The 21,831-nt window shown below is 38.2% G+C and overlaps 1 protein-coding gene across 1 annotated transcript; it reads right to left on the reverse strand.

Annotated features, from left to right (window-relative positions):
- Positions 1-7,425: 7,425 nt before the first annotated feature.
- On the reverse strand, positions 7,426-19,114 carry gpr137bb (G protein-coupled receptor 137Bb). The gene is made up of 7 exons (XM_036587341.1): positions 18,546-19,114; positions 14,496-14,545; positions 11,516-11,738; positions 10,728-10,877; positions 9,667-9,795; positions 8,454-8,575; positions 7,426-7,824 (listed from the first exon to the last, which is right to left on the reverse strand). The coding sequence occupies exons 1-7, from the start codon at positions 18,948-18,950 to the stop codon at positions 7,716-7,718; spliced, it is 1,188 nt and encodes a 395-aa protein (XP_036443234.1). The 5' UTR covers positions 18,951-19,114; the 3' UTR covers positions 7,426-7,715.
- Positions 19,115-21,831: the final 2,717 nt, after the last annotated feature.

Genomic DNA, 21,831 nt, shown 5'->3' on the forward strand with positions numbered 1-21,831 from the left:
CCCCTGAAAGTATTTTTCAGCAGCCGGTAAGGCCTTAGCTTATGGGGAACTTCTTCAGGCCTATTGTAAAAGCACTCTCTCATGAAGTGGCTTGAGAGGATGCCAGATGTGCATGAAAACTGGCTGCGTTTAAGAATCTAAAATAAAGTCTAAATTCACTGCATATTTGAAAAAGAGTAAAATAGTAGGCTTAAAGCAAGGAAAGGCCTTCTATGAGTAGATGTGTCTAAACTTTTGACTGGTACTGTACATGCTGCCTGAAAGAAGGAAATGTAGCATTGTGATGTTACAAACTTGAGCAACTCATAACAAGCAGTTAACAGGCTTTGCCTGTTTTCACTCAGTTCATTATCAGTGGCTTGAAGTTGAAGAGAGTTTAGCAATGTAGCCAAACTCAGATTTTTAACTTATGTCTAAATTCTGTCAATAGACCAAAATAGTAATCATGATGTGTATCATGATGTTTATTTAGGTTACTGAGGTTTAAGTTGGAACTGACTCTATTTACCAGCATAGCAATATTTAGAAACTGCTAGCAAAAAATTTCGTCGCTGTCAGAATAAAACCTCCAGAAACTTTTCAGGAGAAGCATAAAACTTTGTAAACCTGCAATGTAATTTCATTTAAAGACATTTTGTAATTTTAAGTCAATTTTTAAGTAATTTAATTTCATTCTAAGTCATTTTGGACCATTTCTACGATCGTCATGTCAATTTCAAATCATATAAAAATAATAATAAAGACGAAAATGGTAATACAAGGTTTTGTTCTGAGAGTGACGATGTACTTCACATCCTTACATTTAAATAAACAGGATCAGTGATCCTCTAACCTGCAATCTCCCAGCAACAGAGTGAAACCTTGGACAGCTGTGCATCACAAAGGAACTCTGTCTAAATTTTTTCATAATGAAACATTGTTCTTTAATTACTGATGAAACTCATGGTATATATACACTCAGAAATGCTATCATAATAATAATTTATTGTGATAACAGTATCGTCATATTGCCCATCCTTAATCTGAATTGGAATCTTTTACAGAGGATATCTGTAATATCCTCTGTAATAAAGTCCATTTCTAGAATAAGCGACTTTATGTATCAGTGTTGAATAACCTGATGCGTGGCTTATTGTAATGTGCTGGTTCTGCAAGATCTGATGATGTTTGAAAAGTGCTTCAAATTCATTTTTTGGCAGCTCACAGACATCAAATCTTCCCTCTTTTGGACTTCCTGCTTATGCTGTAGACACGTGGGTGCTTCTATCGGTTTATTTTTGACTTCACTAGGATTATTTATAGTGTTCAGTGTGAAGGGGTGTGCGTGTGTGCGAGTGGTCTGTGGGTGCTTTTATTGAACATTTTGTCAAACTGCTGTACCAGAAAAGTTTGTTAAATTCAGTTCTCTATACAGTGCGATTTGGACCAAAGACTTTCCGCTGACCCTTTGTTGCTTCCTTCTTGATGTTAGATCATTTTAAGTATGTAAGTGGACGCTTCAATATGTTTTGCCCTACTTTGTTGTGATTTTTGGTTTGCGCACACAGTCTGACTGATACAGCACTGTGCAAAATTCATAGACCACTCTTCATTTATTTCATTTTTTTAGTCAAATGGCGAGTTATTCAGTTTTTCAGTGTCAGGAAAAAAGCAGAAAACATATTAAATATAAAATGACACAAAAAAGTCTCACAAATTAAATATAGGTTTGTTTTTATTTAGTGTTTCATCCATTGCCTTTATTACAGCTTGCATTCTTTTCAGGGCACTCAAAACTTCAATGATTTTGAGGTCTATACTCTGGAGTAGTCAGTCCATTGTTTGATTTGTACATGTTCTTCTTTTTGTCTGTTTCCTTTTATCAGTTAGGTCTTCTTGACAGATACACATCCTTTCAGACCCATAGCGCTGAGTTGTCTTCTCACAGTGAAAGGACAGACAGAAACACCTGTGGATTTTTTGCAGATCTGAAGCAGCTTGAGTTTCTCCTCTCTCTCAAAGATGAAAGCTTTAGATAGGGTCTTTGAGTCAGATCTTGCACGGTTAATAGGGGTTCTTTTAATTGAGCTCCTGTTTTAAAAAGCTCATTTTTCCACTTACTTTTAGAAATATCTCCTGAATAACTTGTCCCTGATGGCTGTTTTGACTCTAAATTAAATAAGTGAAGGGTGGTCTCTGACTTTTGCGCAGTACTGTAGCTCATTGTAATGCCCTGGCAACACGTGAATTTGCATGCTCATGAAAACTTCTTCCATACACGCACAATATCTATATCACTGGTCTGTGAGGCCATGATTATAATGTGGGGATAAGAGTGTAATAACAGTGACGATGAAGATAAAGATAAGAGCAGGTGTGTGTGTGTGTGTGTGTGGGTGTGTGGTAATGAGCAGTGCATGCTTTGAAGAGCACCAGAGCATACTCGTCTGCCTTAACAGTTCCAAAATCCTGCTCGTGATGGAGCTCATGACGGTATAAACAGATTGTGAAATTTCTGTTTTTAGCATTTGTTACATTCTTCAATATTTCCTTTCTGAAATAATCAGGACGATCAGTGGTGGAAAGAGGGCTGAAAATTTACTAAAAAGTTACTTCAAAGACGCCCTAGGAACTTAGGGCGTTCTTCCACTGCACACAGTTCTGAAACCTTTAGCACCTGAAAAACTAGCACTGTGCTTTTTCCACTGCCCATCGGCCCAAGATTCACATTTATGGTGCCCAAAATTGGTACCAACAAGATGTAATGGTTCTCTAGGCTGAAGCCAACAACAGTTTAGAAAACTCTTTACTCTTCTGTGTGATGATAAAGTCGCTAAGCACTATTACATGACCAACAAGCGCACCAGGATGTAAACTGGAATAGCATGTTGAAGCATCTGATGGCTATTTTTTACTTTGTTGAAGTGGCCTAAGCTAATAAAGAAGCTAAGCTAATACTGTAAGCACTTATGCTAGTATTTATAGTATAAGAGTAAAAATCTAAACTTTGCTTATGAAATTTTCACCATTTGTTTGAGTATAATTCAGAAAATCATGCCAGCACAGCTAGTCTATTTAGCAGATAGCTAATATGTCAGCTCGCATTCTCAAGAGAAAGAAATCAAGCTTGGCTTTATGCTGTACATGAGGTAGACATATGTGTGTGTGTGTGTGAACAGAGCAGTGCTCTATTGTTTCATATCAGCAAGTAAGTTAAGCTAACTATCAAGCAATGTAGCTAATTAGCAAAAGTAGATTCTTTAGAGCAACATAAAATGACCAGTTAGAACAGTTAAATCATTTATTGTGGTTATGATGACAGTTCCAGCTGTTTCTCAAGCTGGTGGAAAAAAAAGTAGAACTACAACCGTAAGTTCTGCAGGTTCCTGTTGAGGTCAGTTCTTGTTTTGTTTGTGCAGTGGAAAAACGCTCGTTGGGGCAGATCAACTAATACTTCTGCACTGTTGCAAACCCTGTTTATCCATTTGAAAGTTACTGTTCCAGCAGTCACTGTTCTTTTACTTTTTTGCCTTAATGCCTCTGTATTTGTGAGGTTTCATCTCAATGAGTAAACTAGGAGGAGATTATAATGCACCTCCTTTGAATTACAGAGGCTAATAGTAAATACTGACTCTGCGCTGTTTGAAAAAAGCTTGTCTAATTTTTGGCACTAACTGTTCCTGGTCAGAGACGTCCGTCCACCAAAAGCCTGTTTCTGACAGGTGGAAAAAGTTACCTGTTTGTTTTTTAGCAGCAGTATGTCCGATTCTGGCCTGTGTCTGACCTCGCAAAATAACTTATTTCTCTATATTTTGACTTTGTATGTCAAAATACTGAGTGAGTTTACATGCACATAATAATTCGATCATAATCTGATTTCTGCAGTTAACTGATTAATTGAGTGGTCACGTATAAACCACACTCCGGTTAGATCCAATTAAGACATCTGGTAAAGAGAGCTTGTTTTTAGCACAGTAATCAGATTTCTCAGCACATGTATACCTTACTCTGATTTCTTTCGTTTTTCTCAGTTTGCACGTGTGTGAAAATAAACAGTTGTACTGGAAGTTGCAAGCAGCGTTTAACACAGCAACAAAACATTTTTGAAGTGATGCTGATATTGACTACATGCTTGACGAAATGAAGGATTTGATTGTTCTTCATCTACTAGATGGTGTATGTTCGTTTTCCACGAAAGTGACTCGATGTTTAAAAAAAGATAAGTCCTGGCATGACAATGAGTTGAAATAGTTATGCTTACTCAAAGAGTAATGGCTCATTATTACATATTGTATCAACATAATGAGACAAAATCTTGAGAAAATTGTTTTTCCTACATAAAAAAAAAAGTTTAAATTTCGAGAAAATAAGGCATTATTTTGAGATGAGAAGTCAACCTTTAGACACAAACAGTGTTTCCTTACTTACTGATTGATATGGATTGACGGCAAACAGTCAGTTAAAAATTTGACAGTGAAATTGTATTATTGTTTTATTATTTATTTATTTATTTATTTGGCCAGTATTAGATGCACAAGGAATTTCTGGTGCAGCTGTCAACAAAGCAAAAATACAGAGAAAATATATCAAATAAACAAAATCTGCAAATGACAAAAAAGACGTGCTATTAATTTCAAAGTAATCGTTTATAGTTACATTAGCAGTATTTACGGTAAGTACTTGGGTATAAGCATCAGTACTTATAATGTAGCTATACCTAAAAATCATTCTCTTTTGTGTTATTCAAAGATTGTTGTATATTTTATGTATTTATATTTGAATTTCTGTTGATACATACACCAAAGGAGAGTCCTTAAACTTATTGTACTTGGTGAATAAAAGCATTATGCTTCTGATTCCACCTCGACGGAATTTGAAAAACTGTAATAATGGCCAAAGTTTTGTTTGAATCCACTCAAGTAAGTAAAACTGCCATAAAACTGAAAACATCTTGCAAATCAGTTACTTTCCACCACTGAAGTCCAGCCAGGACTGTGTTTCCCAAAAAAGAAAAAAAAAAGACATCTCTTCTGTTGCAAAGATGGCAAAGTCTGTAGTTTAAGGGAGCAATAAGTAAAAATTTTAATTAAAACTTGAAATTTTTTGAAAAAAAAATATTCTTATTAAAAAAATCGACGTATGGAATGTTGTGAAATAATAGGAGCATGTTCTGAAAAACTTTCATACAAATTTGTTTTGTACGTGAATGAGGACAAAGTTCTCCTGATTATATGAACAGAAGTGTTAATATGCAATTGACATTGCAGCTAATGCTCCTTACTGTACCTTTAACACGAACGTGAGCAGCTGTTGTGTGATCTGATAATGCTTTTGAGAAACTCAGCCCTGATTTTTGCACCGTGTTTAAACGAAGGAAACCTGTTCACTTCTCTAATTTACTGTCTGTTTACAGTATCATTGCTCCTGTGTTACTGTGTGTACATGTCAAATCTATTTATTTGAACAGAGGAATAAATCTATTCATCAAAAAGTGTCTTTGTAATTTTTCCCCTCTGTGTTTGTGTCACTTAAGTTAGCTCAGCAGGGAAACTAATTCTTTTACAGTGCAAAGCTTGAGACCGGTTCTTTTCAAACATTATTTCTTTATTGGTGAACCGTCACAATCTGTGTGATCAACAAAATATTCTCAAGCCACCAACAATCATGAAAATGACTGAATTTCACAAAAAGAGACACTTTACTGATCATAAACGAAAGGCATGAAATACTGTAATCATTTAATCATTTGTTTGGGGGAATAAATAAACGAACGAACAGTACTCACTTTCTCACAAACATAATTTTTAATACAAATACTTAAAAGCAAAGAACACATTCATGCTGTACATAATAGCTTATTTTATGGTCCTTATTTTCACTAACGTGAACTAATATGATGCTGACTAGACTTGATTGTACATTAAGTTGTTAGTGCTCATCAGTGTTAGAGGTACTCTAATTAAGATTCCCCCACATGTTTAAAATCAAATGAGTACTGGGATATTAGAACATATTTGACTTTTACCATTTTGTTTTGCAAAATGAATATGGGATATATGGTTACATGTTTAATGTAAATATTAAATGTGGTGTTTCAATTTTTTGTTAAATATTTCAATAATTGTAAATGTTAAAATCTTGATTAGTGTACCTTTTACACTACTAGCAATTTCCTTTGCCTTTATTACATGTCTGTGATGCTACAGTGCAGCCTACAGCACTCCTTTTTACGATTTTTTCAGAAAATCTAGCCCTGCCATGGAAACTCCTGCATTACTTGTTGGGATTATAAGAGTAATTTCTGTATCACTTGGCTGGAATTACCATGGTAACAGCTGCATCACTTCGCTGGAATTACCATGGTAACAGCTGCATCACTTGGCTGGAATTATCATGGTAACAGCTGCATCACACATCTGGGATTGCCATGGTAACTGATGCGTCCCTTACATGGGATTACCATGGTAACTCATGCATGTTTTAACTGGGATTACCATAGGAACTTGTGCATCACTTAACTGTAATTGCCATGGTAATGATTACATAATTTTGGTAGGGTTCCCATGGTAACTCGTGCATCTCTCAAATGGATTACGATGGTAACTGATGCATGTCTTGGATAACTGTTGGATTGTGCAGCTGTGTGTAAATTACCATTACCATTCGATTATCATTGTAACTCCTGCATATTTTAGATGGGAATAACATGGTAACGTGCATCTCTTTCCTAAGATTATCATGGGAATTTGTGCATCACTTAACTGGGATTACCATGGTAACTGATCCATCACTTAACTGGGCTTACCATGATAATTAATGCATTACACATCTGGGCTTACCATGGTAACTTATGTGTCTCTTACAAGGGATTACCTATGTATTATGTCTTAACTGAGAATACCATAGTAACTCATGCATCACTTAACTGTAATAACCTGGTGATGACTACATGATTTTGTTAGGATTACCATGGTAACTCCTGCATCTCTCAGATGGATTACCTTGGTAACTGGTATATCTCTTGGCTAGGATTACCATGGTAATTCATGAATCACTTAACTGGGATTGCTGTGGTAAATGGTGCATCTTTTAGCAGGGATTACCATGGTAACTTGTGCAACATGAAGTATTGGTTGTCATGGTTAGTTATGTATCTCTCAGCTGGAATTACCATGGTAACTCATAAATGCCTTAGTTGAAATTACCATGGTAATCCATATTTCATATAGCTAAGATTAAGACTGCCATGGTAACTCATGAAACAAGTTAAAATGATTAGCATGGTAATTTATGCATTACTCAACAAAGATCAAGATTAATTGAGATTATTGTAACATGTATAGTATAATGGTGATTGCCATGGCAATTGATGGATCGTGCAACTGTGGTTACCATGGTAATTTATGCATTAACTAACCTGGATTACCATGGTAACTCCTGCATTTTTCAGACAGGAATGCCATGGTAACATGCATGTCTTAGCTAAGATTATCATGGGAATTTGTGCATCACTTAGCTAGGATTACCATGGTAACTGATACATCTCTTAGCAGGGATTGCCATGGAAACTTGCTCTGCATGATCTCCTTTCCGGCTGCGGCTGTCCTTTCAGTAGTGTTAGCTGACTGACACATTTAGAGTAGCTGACCGTGTGTGCATATGCAGACGTTGAGGACATTAAAGTGCGGTGCAATCACATAGCTAATTTACACATAGCAGTATATGTGGGCCAGGTGTTAGCGGTTTAGCCCTGGGGTCACTGGGGACGATCGTTGATTGTCTCCTCCCAGATGCACGAGGAAGCTGCTGCTTCGGCTCCCCCAGTCATAGCAGTCTGTGGACAAACTGAGAAACAATAGGTGTTTTTAACCATAAAGTCCAGGTTTAGGACCAGAGACATTTATGCTTTATCATTATCAGATTACAGCTTGCTGAATATCACTTTGCAGTTATGCTAAATACCAGCAACTGTGGACAAGAATGATACCAGATTTGGAGGAAATTCCTTGCTCAAGCCTGCTACCTTGATAAAGGGTGATGCTAGTATTTTCAATAGGATGTACACTGTTAAAAATGAAGGTCCGTGCAGGTACATTTTTTGGTCATCAAGGTACAAACTACGTAAATGTTCCCTCAAAGATACAACAGTGGTTTTGAGGTCCAGTTGTGTACCTCATAAGTTTTTCCAGGTGAAAAGTACATATTAGTACCTTTTCTTAAACTGAAGTTTCAAAACATAACAACAAAATGAAAGCCTGGAGATGAGACGGGGTGTATGGAGTCAATACAACTTAGAAAATATAATTTCACTGGATTATGGTCCAATTATGTTCCCTGACTAAAGGTACTGAGGTGTACCCGTGAGGGTACCACCCCAGTAACAGTTTCGTACCTTTTTTTCTGAGAGTGTAGGCTGCGTGTGGTAGGGACTAATACTACGTAACATCTGGTATGCAGCATGCGCCTCATTTTACCTTGTAGAAGAGCTCTGGGGATGCGAGCCCCAGGCGAGATCATCATCACTGTCATAACGTCTGGGATTGTCAAAGAAGTAACGCTTGGTGGAGAAGACATGACTGGGGATGGCAGATGCGCTCTAGACCCAAGGAAATATCCAGCATTAGTTTTTTAAGTATCTGACAGTTTATTCAAAATGATTATTTATAATGTATCGACAAATATTTGTGAAAAAGGTGTACTGTAAAACCACAGTAGAACTAAATAGTGAAAGCTAAATGGGAAATTATAGGAAGCTTATGTGCAGTGTTGTGCAAAATCTAAGACGACCCTTCTCTTATTTTTAACATCCAGTCAAAATGGCCATTAAGTACAAGTTTCAATACTAGGAAAAAGTGAAAATATCGAGTATATTCAACAGAAAATTGCCCAGAAGCCTCAACAACTAAATGTATTGTTTTTATTACAGCTTCCAATCTTTGTGGGAGACTTTCTTTCCGTTTTTCAAAAAAATCTGCGAGGATATGTTTCCACACTTTCAAAGTTCAGTCTTAGAAGTTGGTTGCATTTTCTGCTTTTCATCATATAAGTAATTTCAAATGCATTCAGTGATGTTGAGGTCTGGACTCTGGGGTGGTCAGTCCATTGTTTTGAGAACACCAGCAGCTTCTTTTTTTGATGTATCTGTCTCTTTTTCTCAGTAAGAGCTTCTTGACAGCTACACATCCTTTCAGACTCAGGGTGCTGAGTCGTCTTCTCACAGTGGAAGCATGGACAGAAACACTGTGGATGTTTTCAGATCTGAAGCAGCCTGATTTTCTCCTCTTTCACAGAGATGAAAGCTGTAAGGGCTGTTTATCTGACGGGAGCAGTTTTGGTGTCTACCAGGTCTTGCATGGTTGTTAGGAGTCTTATTTTCTCTGTAGCTTTTAAACTACAGTTTTTCAACGTTTTTCACTTATTTTCCTTCATTATGGAAGTGGATTAATTTAGATCTAATCTCAGAAATATCTCCTGAAAAAAATACATTTGCTGTACTTGTTTGGAAATTAAATAAATGAAAGGTGGTTTCTGTCTTATATATGGCATAGTTGTCGTAGCTTTAGCTGTTTCAGCTATACTTGTATATTTAATTGCACTCAACACAAGACGTGCAAAAAGAGATAAATGTAACACTGTATTTCATCAATTTCATGTGTTTCACTCACACATGCACACAGTTCTCCTCACCCTGTCCTGTGCTGGCTTGCGAACCCTGAAGAAGAAGACCACCAGGGAAGTGGGCAGTAGTTCCCACACAAAGAGAATGATCCCAAATACGACATAGCCTGCATCACCCAGACTGGACCTCAGATCAGCCTGCAGGATCATAGACAGGACAGGGGAGTAAGCATGTGTTTGTTTTCCACATATTTTCAGGACAAACGTTTTCTCATCATACAGGAAACTAGAGGAAAAAAGAGGCTAACTCAGCAAAATGCTCCTGACTTGAGCAAAAGTTTGGTTAGTAGGGTAGGACTAAGTAGAGTTAAGTACTGATATATTTTTGCTGTCAGAACAAAACATTTTTAGTTTTTCATTTTTTGACCTAGTTTGAAGATATATTAGCTGCTCTTTACATCGTGTCTAAATTTCATGACAAATGGACAAACAGAAATGATCCAAAATGACATAGAATAAAATTATATTACATCAACTTTCACTCAAAGGTGAGAAAGTAAAAAGACAACAATGACATATATGTATATATATCATCACTGTTCAAAAAACATATATACATCTCCATTTTTTTTCTTCATCATTTGAGACAGTGTGAAAATGTCTTGATGATTGGACCAATAGAAAAGCTCCAAAATTGCTTGTAAATCTTTTTTACATTAATTTACATTAAAATAAGGTACATTTTGTAAAGTTGAAGACTTTTTTTGAACGGTGATTAATATAGTGGTATGCAAAACTCTAGGCACCTCTTGTCAAATTATACATGTTTAGTTGATGTACATTTTAATGGACAATTACAGTTTATTTGCTGAGTGTAACATATGGAAAAAAAATAAAACAAAATATGGCATGTGCAAACATTATGGCGCATTTTGTATTTTACTTTTTGTTTTTCCAGTATGTTAAACTTCCAGTATGTTATTTCTATAGATATGTTAACCTATCACTTAGAAAATGGCTGGTTGGTGTGTGTGTGTATATATATATATATATATATACACACACACACACACATATATAGACTGTGTGGCAAACGTGTGTCTGCATCATTGTACTTTTTCAGTACTTACCTGGTCAGACACATTGTACCAGTCATAATCAAAGGAGTTAATGGTCTCAATGTCTGTTAAAGCCAGAACGACGAGGTTGTAGCAGGCTCTAGACGCATACAAGAGAATCACCATGATGCCAATCAGCGTCACCTGACACACTGAAGTACCCTGTAACAAATAAGATGGAGAGAGAATAGGCAGCATATTAATAATACCATTATAAACTTAGATTTAACAATGATTCCCAAACATGAGAGTGCTTGTTATGTCTTACTGTTGTGTCCTCTTAATGCATGTAGATTTGTCCTACTTATTTGTAAGTAAAATAAGAAATTATCAGACATGGTTTCCTAGCAGTCATTCAAGTACAGAGCCCCTTCAAACTGTGTCAAGTTGTTATGTAATCTCAAATACACTTGCTTATGACACTGTAAGACATACTATTAGCTATAAAACAAAAGTACAAATTACATAGCATAGCTAAAAACAGTGCTAGCAGACATCTTGAAGGCTGAATTTTGTCTGTTTTTTTAGATAACGGTGTGTAATACAGTGTCAGAAACCACATAAGCAAGTCTATAACTTTACAGCTCAAAAATGCCAACATGGTCACTATAGTCACTGCTTGTGAGCTACATTAGCCTCGTAGCTCCAGTGCAAAATAAAAGAAGCAAACTTCAGATTCTTCTATGTTTTTCAGCAACAGAAATAATAAGTTATGTTGCCCTTTGTTAGATAAACTCAGTAAGGCGGTTTTGCCTTTACTTTGACTGTGTTAACTGCCTCTCTCGAGGTCTGATGTCTACCTTTGACTCCAGATAGATGCTGGCCAGGGACATCTTGGCCACCTTGTAGAGGCAGACAGAGAGAGAGATGGCACAGAGGACGAAGAGCGAGTCATTAATGGTGACCCGCACCAGCACAATGGTCTTCACCTGCGTGTCTGTCATTTTAACCAGTAGAGCACAGGCCAGATTGACCAGCAGGAATAGCAGACTCACACCTACAAAGAGCAGGTACAGGGGGAACCTGAGAGAGAGAGAGAGAGAGAGAGAGAGAGAGAGAGGTTGTATCATGTCATATTACTACTACGCCGGTATAATTATTTAGATGGCTTCTAATGGCTGTTCATCCTATTAGACGTCAGAGAGTGAAAGACTGAATAAGCAGTTAAAGCTCAATAGACTCTGTGCAGAAAAAAGTAAAATTTATGCAGTTTCATCCTGGACCTAAGAGGCTAATGTAACTTACATGTAATGTAATTTGGTTAGCGTCATATGGTTGCTACTACACACTTTTGTCCATTTTTAAGAGAAGGCCTAATGGATTTTGTTAAACAAACCAAAATATGCCTGTAATTATTTAATTTTACTAAATATAATCATCAAACTTGTTGTATTTAAACTCTGTACACATTGCAGTACTACTCCTATTTCATTGTTAAGTTTTGGTTGGAAACAAAAGGGTTAAATTCTTGAAAAGTCCAACAGAAATCAGAATTTTTTTTCACTGTGGTTCAGGATCTGAACTGACGGCCTAATAATCTGATTGGCTGAGCTGCGTTCGAAGCAGTTGTAAAATCCCAACTATTACTCGCTGCAGAACCAAAAGTCCAGGGGGTACGGCTGGATCTGATCCAACTCCGCCCACGTCTTCTTTTCATTGGTCTAAAATCATCGCATTTCCATTGGTCTTTAAACTACTATGTGTCACTTAGGTTTTCTGCCTGCGATTTATTTCATTGGTCTACCCTGTCGCGTTTTAATCAGTGGGAAACCCGCAGGTGTTGCTGGTGTTTTTGTTTTTTTTTCGATGTTGCTCCGTCCTGAATGCCACAACACAGCCTTTATAACCGCTCATGGTTCACCACGTTCACACTCATTTGTCAAAACTCGAAAAGCTTTTTTCACATTACGGTACAAAGTCCGTTCTGTAGGCCTTCATCTCAAGAGTACTTATGATAGACGGGTTCGAGTTGAAAACGCTGACCGTTTTTAAACACTAGAATGCACATATGACAGGTCAAAATAACCCACATAACTGTGTTTTATCAACTAAATCCTGGAATTTCATAATAAAAAAATATTTATAATGATTTTTTTTTACATTTAAAAGGATTTGATATGACTTCCACACATTCCCATAAGTCTAATAAAAATGACAATATACCTAAAAAAATCATATTAAATGTTAAATACCATGATAAGCCACTTTAATAGCTCATTCTATCTTTTTTCTACACTCATTGTCCATTTTATCAGCTCCACTTACCATATAGGAGACGGATCTAGTTCAGACCAATTAAAACACGACGTGGGAGAAGTTGGATCAGATCCAGCCGTACCCCCTGGACTTTTGGTTCTGCAAATCCACGATATACCCACAGCTACGACTGGTTCACAACAAGTGAATTGTATATCACTGCGCCACGGCACGAAAAACCCTTGTGCTGTTAATGGAATCATCTTTGACTCTCACTCTGCTCGCAGGGACCACCGAGTGTACTGATGAAGTAAGAACACGTTTATTGTTTAAACTGAGGAACTTATTTTCTTAGCTAGAACTAGGCTGCTCAGCTAGCAAACAGGAAGATAAAAGATAGCAAACACCCTAAACAACTCCATCATTAATATGACAGGCTTGAAATAAGTACTCACGATATGATTCACTGTAAAACTGCAGTATAAAAGTCTAAAGAATGTCACCTGAATGGATTACAAGCCTCAAACGTTCGTGTTTCAGGCAGAGGTAATTAGCGTCAAACCCTGGCTGAATCCCAAACGGCTCAATACTCCGTATATAGTGTGCTAGGTATGAAACTTTAGAATTTCTAGCCTCTACAAGCAAATATTGCATCATTTATCGAGTATGGATGTGACCAAGTCCCAAATAGCTATTTCTTAGCTATATTATATATTATTATGTTGTGGTGCAGGATCCAGTATTTAAATTCCTACGTATATGTAGGGCGCAGGGAGTCATTTGAGATTCAGCCCCAGCACGAGAAGAGGGGCACTGCTGGATTGTTGCTAAACAAGACTCGCTATTAGCTTAGCTGAGCCAGTCCAAAATAAATGGGTAAAGATGAAGCATTAGAGCAAAATATATTATAAATGTTTAAACATTTTTAATGTAAAAGAATACATTCAGTTCCTGAACACTGAATAGCATAAAACATTTTAACACTGCTGTTATATTTTTAAGAGCTTTTAAACTCGAGTTATAGGAGTTTAAAACGGCGCCTCGTGTATGTCCATGACGTCTGTGAGCGCGAACAGCCAATGAGCTGCTCCGCTCGCCAATCAATCAGCACTTAATAGCAATAATGTTAGCATTCTGCTGCCCAAAACCCGTTTGCTGTAGAAAAAAGGAAATATACAGGTAAGATTTCTTTGCTTTTTTAGTCAAATACATTCTGCTTTCTAAAATTAAAGGAAAGTTCTGGGCAAGTAATCAGAAACTATTTAAAATTTATGTTTTTAGCCGTTGACCTCCATTCACTCCCATTCTTTGATGATTTGCTCGTGGGAGCCTTCTGACATTTTGCAGTCATGTTTTTGTTGTAACAGGGGAAAAGTGGCCAGGCTCCTCATAAACCGGCTCTGGCATAACCATTCATTACTTGTTAGCTATGTTAGCCTTGTGGCTTCATTGCAAAACTTAAAATGTAAACTTCAGACAAGAAGTCTTGGATCATTTGGGCTAAGGGGAAAATTGGGAAAGGCAGGACAGGCATGAATATGGAGAACAGTGACAGCTGACAGCACCGTTCTGCTAATTACTCACTTGTACTTGAGCAGGTGAGGAGAATACTTCGACTTAGCCTTGAAGAAAACCTGATAATGACAAAAAAGGAGACAAGATGTCAGCCGACTGCTCCGCTCAGCCTCGTGGACAAAAACAAAAAGCACAAGTTGCAAGACCTCAAACAAGCAATTTGTCTTAATGTCATAACACATAAACACTTTTTTGAAATAAGAGTTTGATGTAGTATGCTAACAGTGTAAATGTTTCAAAATGTGCCATTCACTCCCCAGTCCTTACAGCTCAAATATGGAAAAAACAGCCCATTTTGAGTCCATTGTTTTTGTGATGTCACAAGCCTTTTTAGCCTATAGCAGTTTAGCCCCGCCCTTTCAAGCTATAAGGAGTGTTTCAGCCAGGCCTGCTTTTGAAATAATGCGAAATAAATGGCAGCCAATCAGAACAGTAGTAATTTACATATCACATATTTATATTACATGTTTTAAAGACACAAAAGAGCACAAACAAAAGAATCTTTTTAATTTGAAGGGACAAAGAAGGTTGGGAAATGGAAAATATGGGATATGGGACTTTTGAAGGAATATTCTAGTGTTTTTTAACCTAAGCTGTATCTGCTGCATCTGTATCATGTGTTTATTTATTATAGACAATAGTAACACATTTCTCTGTGTTTCTAAAAGAACAAATGACAGTACCAGTACTTAAAACACATGCTTTACCACCTGCCCATTGACTTCTATTGACCTCTATTATAAGTATATTTCCACAGTCCACAGTTTTGTGTTATTTACTAAGATCAGGACATCATTTTACATGAACTGACTACATAAAGATGTGGCAGGTACAGATTAGGTCAGAAAATGCTTGGGTACTCCTTAAGTAAACCAGAGCCAAGCAAGTTGATGATAGCACTTCAGTTTATCCCATTTTGAGGGATAAGGAAATGACTGTAGTTCAAAACCTGGAAAGATCTGCACTGAAATGGCTGCATGCCTTTTACTTATAGTATAATACTTCAGATAGTCCCGTTGTTTGAAATGCAGTGCAGTACTGATGCTAACAGTCTAAGCCAGTCTTTTTCCCAATCCTGCCTGAATGAATACATAGCAGTGGCTGGCTATGGCTTTTTTTAGCAGCAGTTTTAATCTATATGAGGCCTTTGACGTGGTATTACAGTGGTCCAGCCAACACAGTGCTTCAGCGTGTGTATCCACGTCATCAATATGTAATGCAGGTTCCCTCTGAAATGTAGGTCGCACATGGAGGAGCATGTGCGGAGCTTCTGAATGATCAAAAAGACTGGATCCTTTGTCCTGTCTCGATCTGTCTGCGCTCCCACCACCTTAACCCCTCCAACCGCAGGCTTAATATTCCATGTTTAGTCTAAACACTCATTAACTATTCACTTATTATTCAATTATTCATGTATTAACTCCTATTAATTATTCAGTACCATGAAACTAGACAAAATGAGTACTTCACACATTTGAGCTGTGGTCCAGTAATCATCGTTAGACTGATCATCTACTGATCCAATATTGGATCAATACAGTCATTATGTTGTAAGACATAAAGTGAGCCTATAATCAAGATTGACCTTATTGACCTTGTTAACTCAAGTCCCTGGACGTATTAAACACGATTCATAAATCTTGTTTTCCGTGATCTTCCACTAAAATGTAGTGACATTTCCCGTCTTCTGATTTTTGATTACGTCACCATGCAGCAGTAAGCGAGAAAAATATTAGCCAGTAATATTATGTTTCACCTCCCACCCCCACCTATCATCAAGAGAAAATGCTCAGCTAGCACAGAGACCCTTGATACTGTGCTTCACTCACAAATATGTCACAGTATAAAAGAAAAATGCATTATTTCGCATCCATACTGGCTTAAAATAGACATTTAGAAACTTAAGTTAGCCCCTTAAACTGCAGGCTTATTATTCAGTTAATACAATAATATGGAAACATATTATTCAGTAACTACTATAAATTATTTCCACACAAGGAACCTGGAACATCCCAGGGGTTTGACATGCCATTAAAGTAGTAGTGGGCAATATATCAGTTCATCTGGGTATAATGGTTGAAATTCTTCTTAAGGTATTATTTTTTTTATTACGATTATACCGGTATGCAAATAAATGCAGATAAAGCAATGTTAAAACAGTGCTTTAGACGCTGATTGCCACACCTCTAGTGTAGTGAGTTGCAGCCTGAGGTAAGTTAGTCCAGATTATTGTAAAAGGAGGTGACATCAGACTGTAATGAGTTTATGAGTTAATGGGGGGAGAAGAGAGTGGAAGGAAAAGCCAGTATCTTGGGGTTAGCTGTCAGCCATTAACCTAGCATGAAGTCTAGCTGGCTAGATCTGTACAGCACCTCCTCGGTCAGCCAGCTGCTTCAGGCAACACTGTGGTCTCGGCCTACAAGCCAAGAGGATCAGCAGCTCCTCAGTTAAAACTGATAGTGTGAACTGATAGTGTTTACTAAATTCCAGATTTTCAAATTCTAGATTAAAGATCGAGTGTAGGAGATGAACATGTGAGAAAAATGACGTTCGGACGTAAAATAACATTCAGGCCCATTTTTACAAGGCTAAAGTTGGCTTCCTCTTCACCTTCTTTTAAAGTTTTCCTGTTCCACCTTAAATGGTGCAGCAGTTACATTCTGGAGCCTAGATGCCTGATTTAAGGTAGAATGCGAAAATTCTAATAAGAAGCTGACTTAAGCTTCGTACTGTTTTTGCTGTTTTTTACTAATTTGCCCAATAAAAGTATTTTAGATTTACTCCAGTTGTTAAATATGGATCGTATTAAAAGTGAAGGGATATCCAGAATAATATGCCATTGTTAATCTACTAAAAAGGTTTACTTGAGCATCCAAAATGGTTTATTAAAAAGAAACTTAAATACACTATACCGTAATATACACCCAAATTGTCAGTTCTTAACTATTCTGTCATATAACTTTTTGCCCATACCACTCACTACTACAATAAAGTGGTACTTTTTAGACAAATAGAAATGTAGACAATTTTCACTTTTGCCCCAAATGTACTAATCAACCAAGACATGTTTGGTGTCTGAAGTTTGCGTCTTTGGCTTTGCACTGGAACTACAAGACTAACGTAGCTAACCAATAATGTAAGCCGATAGGCACCAGGTTGTGTGGAGTTGTTAAACAAACTCAAAGACTTGCTTATGTGGCCTCTGACACTGTATGATGCACTGTTATTCATAAACATGCAAACGTGCAAAAATCAGAGACCACTCTTCATTTGTTTAATTTCTAATCAAAGTGGTCATTAAGTAGAAGTTATTCATTTTTCAGGAGGCATTTATGAGATAATCAGATATAAGATGATCCACTTGTATAAGGAAGAAGCAAGTCACAGGAAGCTAATAGGACAAAACAGAAGTTTGGTGTTCAAAAATGAATAGAGAAAATAAAAACATTAATCATCCTTCCACTGTGAGAGGACAACTCAGCCCTATGGGTCTGAAAGGATGTGTAACTGTCAAGAAGACCTCACTGAGAAAAGGTCACAGACACTTTAAACAAGGAAGCTGCTGGTGTTCTCAGAACAATGGACTGACCACCCCAGAGTCCAAACCTCAACATCACTGAATGTGTTTGGGATTACTTGGATTGTTTGAAGCAGAAAATGCAACCAACTTCTAAGACTGAACTTTGGAAGTGTAGAAAAAACTCCTAAAAGTTTTTTACTGGAAATTAAATAAATGAAGGGAGGCCTCTGACTTTTGCACAGTACTGTAAAATGGCTTAAGTAGTGATATATGGGGTCCAGTATAGATATTAGGGGGCCCAGTCCCCATAGACCCCCATGTGCCCCAGTGCTACTGCCTGGCATGCACTACGAGTAGAACTGTTGTCTATTTTTCTAGATAAAATAACTCAAGTTTGAGGCAAGATTGAAGTACATTAGCCCCCAGTGTAAATCATCAGACTCCAAACATGTCATGGCTGATTAATTAACATTATTCATTAGTTTTCACTTTCTCTTAGGAAGGCCCAGGATTTCTAGCTCCGCCCCCTCAGCTCTCACCTGTGCGCAGTAGAGGTTCATGAGGCTGAGTGTGAAGAACTGCAGGCAGACAGGGAAGCAGTAGAGCAGCCAGAAGGAGAAGGGGCCGAGCGCATTGGCCGTCACGCAGTCTCGGAAGTAGAAGGAGAAGAGCAGGGCGCGCAGGGCGGCCCACAGCAGACACAGGAACAAGAAGGCTGTCTGGTAGCTGAAGCGCTTGTGCCGGTATCGCAGCACCAGCCACAGCTGGGCGTAGACGAAGGCGAAGAGGAGCGAGTAGAAGGCCGTGTAGGCCACCGTCAGGCCCAGCTTTACGTAGGGCGGCACAGCGGGGCTGAGGGTCGGTGGGGAGAGGGACCCGTTACCCCCCGAAGACCTGGACACCTCCCCTCTTCTCTCCTCCACTGATGGAGAAGAGCCCTCCATCTCTCCCTGCACTCTCTCTATTATACTTTCTGTCACTCCCCCTCTCACTTTCCCTCTGTCTCTGTCTTTCTTACGTCCCTTTTTCCTCTCTCCTTCCTTTTCTGTCAGTCCCACCCTCTCTCTCGAACACTCCGTCTCTTTTTCTTATGTTCTAGATCTATCTTCCTCTCTCTCTTTTTGTCTTTCTCTCTTTCCCTGCACGTCTCCTTTTCTGTCTCCTTTTCTTTCTCTCCTCTCTCTCTCTATCTATCTCTCTGTCGTTCTCTCGTTTGCAGGTTAAGGTGTAGCCTCACCCCAAAAAGGTGCACCACCGGATCTGTCGTTTTTGGTCTCGCTGGAGTCGTCCATTTTTCTGTTCATGATGGCTCTCAGTGCGGATGTACCTGACCATCTCGTACAAGCGGAAGAGAGAGAATGGGAAGGAGAGAATGAGTGAGGGAGGGAGCGAGGGAGGGAGGGGGAGGAGATATAAAAAGAATAAAGCGAATAAGCCCGGCTTCTTGCAGCAGTGTGGAGAGAGGAGCATGAACACATGATCTAAATGGGAAGATCGTCATTGGTGGAGCTGTTCAGAGAGAGAGAGTGAGAGACACAGAGGGGCACAAAGGGAGGCATTAATGTGAACACCTCTCCATCTGTGTGTGCGTGCATGCGTGTATTGGGGAGGAGCCACATCACAGTCTGTTATGGCCATATTTCTCTAGGGATGAACGCTGCCACTAAGAATTTTCCACATCAGAGGATGCTGAGCCTCCTCTTATTACGTCACATGTCGTACCGACTGTGTTAACCACCAGATGGCGATATTGAATTTTACTATTTCCAACACTGTAGTGTTGGTATTTAAAAAAGCACATCAGGGATGGGTTACTGACCAGGCCACTGGGGCCAGTGTCCACAGAGTCCAGGAGCCTCTGACTGCCAGGGGCCTTGGGGGGCCTCAGACCACTACGCGCGAGGGGCTCAAATACTTGGGACAATCCACTGCAGATGCAAACATGAGATAAACAAGTAGCTTTTAAATATGTACAAATGACTAAAAAAATAAGTTAAGAAATGTTACCTGTTTTCAGGCCAGTTTTCTATTTCAATTATTGCTGACACATTAAAAGGAATATAGAAAACACAAAAATCTGAAACTGAAATTTCCTCACTTTTTTGAAATAAGAGTTTGGTGTAGTATGTGAACTCTGTAAAAGGATGAAAACATACCATTCACTTCCCACTCCAGACAGTCCATATATGGACACTACGCTACAAAAATAGCTCATCGTTTTAGTGGCGTCACACATCCACCTATTCAGCCTATAATAGTTCAGCCTCCTCATTCACACTCAGTTTATAAGGAGTGCTTCAGTCTGCACTGCTTCTTTGAATGAGAACAGAGCTCATTTACATATATCAGTCTTATAGGCACAGTAAAAAACCAGCCTGTTTAATTCTAAGGGATAAATGATGGAAATGGTCATTTAAACATGAAACACAAGATAAAATAAGGTTCTTTGGATATTAAGGCTTATTTTGTTTCTGATTTATTTACACTGTTGCTTAAAATGGACATAAATGTGAATGTGTACTGTTTAATCTTACATTTCAGGTCTTGTTTTTTTCAGGTTTGTTATTATTGGAGTGCAGGGCGTCCTCCAAAAACTCTTGTGCCAGGAGGGGCATTATGAGACCATGATCCATCCTTCACTTGCATTTGAGAAGGAAGGAAGGAAAGAAGTCCAAGGATAGAAGGAAATCCAAGAATAGAACCAAGGAAGTCTAAGGATAGAAGGATGGATGGATGGATGGATGGATGGATGGATGGAAGAACGGATGGAAGGAAGGAAGTCCAAGGATAGAAGGAAGGAAGTCCAAGGGTAGAAGGAGGGAAAGAAGGAAGGAAGGAAGGAAGGAAGGAAGTCTAAGGATAGAAGGAGGGAAGGAAGGAAGTCAAGGTATAGAAGGAAAAAAGGATGGAAGGAAGGAAGTCCAAGGACAGAAAGAAAGAAGCCCAAAGATAGAAGGTAGGAAAGAAGGACTAAGACATTTTAACACGTGCAAGATAATGTTTAATGAAATGTTCTTTTGTTAAAGAGATTTTGAAGCATTTGAGCGACTCTGCAGTTTTGACAGCCCTTTTAAAGATTCCTTTATTTTTAAATATTTTTAAAGTGATGTCTAGTCCCCTCCCCCGTGACCCAGAAGGATAAGCGGTTTAGAAGATGTGTGTGTGTGTGTGTGTGTCTAGTCCCAGTTTCACTCGTGTCATGAGGTTTTTTTCCTTAATGGATAGCAGTAAGAATCCCTGTGACAATGCTAAGCTTTATTGTCCACCTGCGTCCATTTGAGAATCTTCTTTTGAAAGAAAATATATTCTCTGCTGTGAAGCTGATTGTTTCTTGCTGATCTCTGAGAGATCAACCCCCCACCCCACCCCCTACCACCTGCCAAATCTGCTATCTTTTGTTGTGGATTTGTGGAAGATCTGTCTCTTGTCCTTTAATCAGACGTGCAGGATCTATGTTGTGTCTACGTTCTTCCTGTTTTAGTTTTGTCCAAAAAAAAATCATTAGTGAGCAAGTAGACATCAAGCCTTTTTCAGAGCAGTGGTCTGATAACCAGTGTTAGACTACCAATCTATCAATCCAATTATTTCAGTAGACTCAAAGAGAGTTCAGATTTACACAATTAATATGTTGTGATCTTCATAACTTAAAGGAATATTCTATCACTTTTCAACCTAATCTCTATGTGCTGCATCTGTAACATGTTCAGGTTCCACAGACAAAACACCACAGGACTTGTTCTGATTGGTGTATAGTAATGAAATGTTGTACACCTTGAATGAACATCAAGGAGTACAGTTTTTTGATTACAAGTAATTTTCAAAGTT

This window comes from Colossoma macropomum, unplaced genomic scaffold (genome assembly GCF_904425465.1).
Source record: "Colossoma macropomum unplaced genomic scaffold, Colossoma_macropomum, whole genome shotgun sequence".
NCBI classification, from domain to species: domain Eukaryota; kingdom Metazoa; phylum Chordata; class Actinopteri; order Characiformes; family Serrasalmidae; genus Colossoma; species Colossoma macropomum.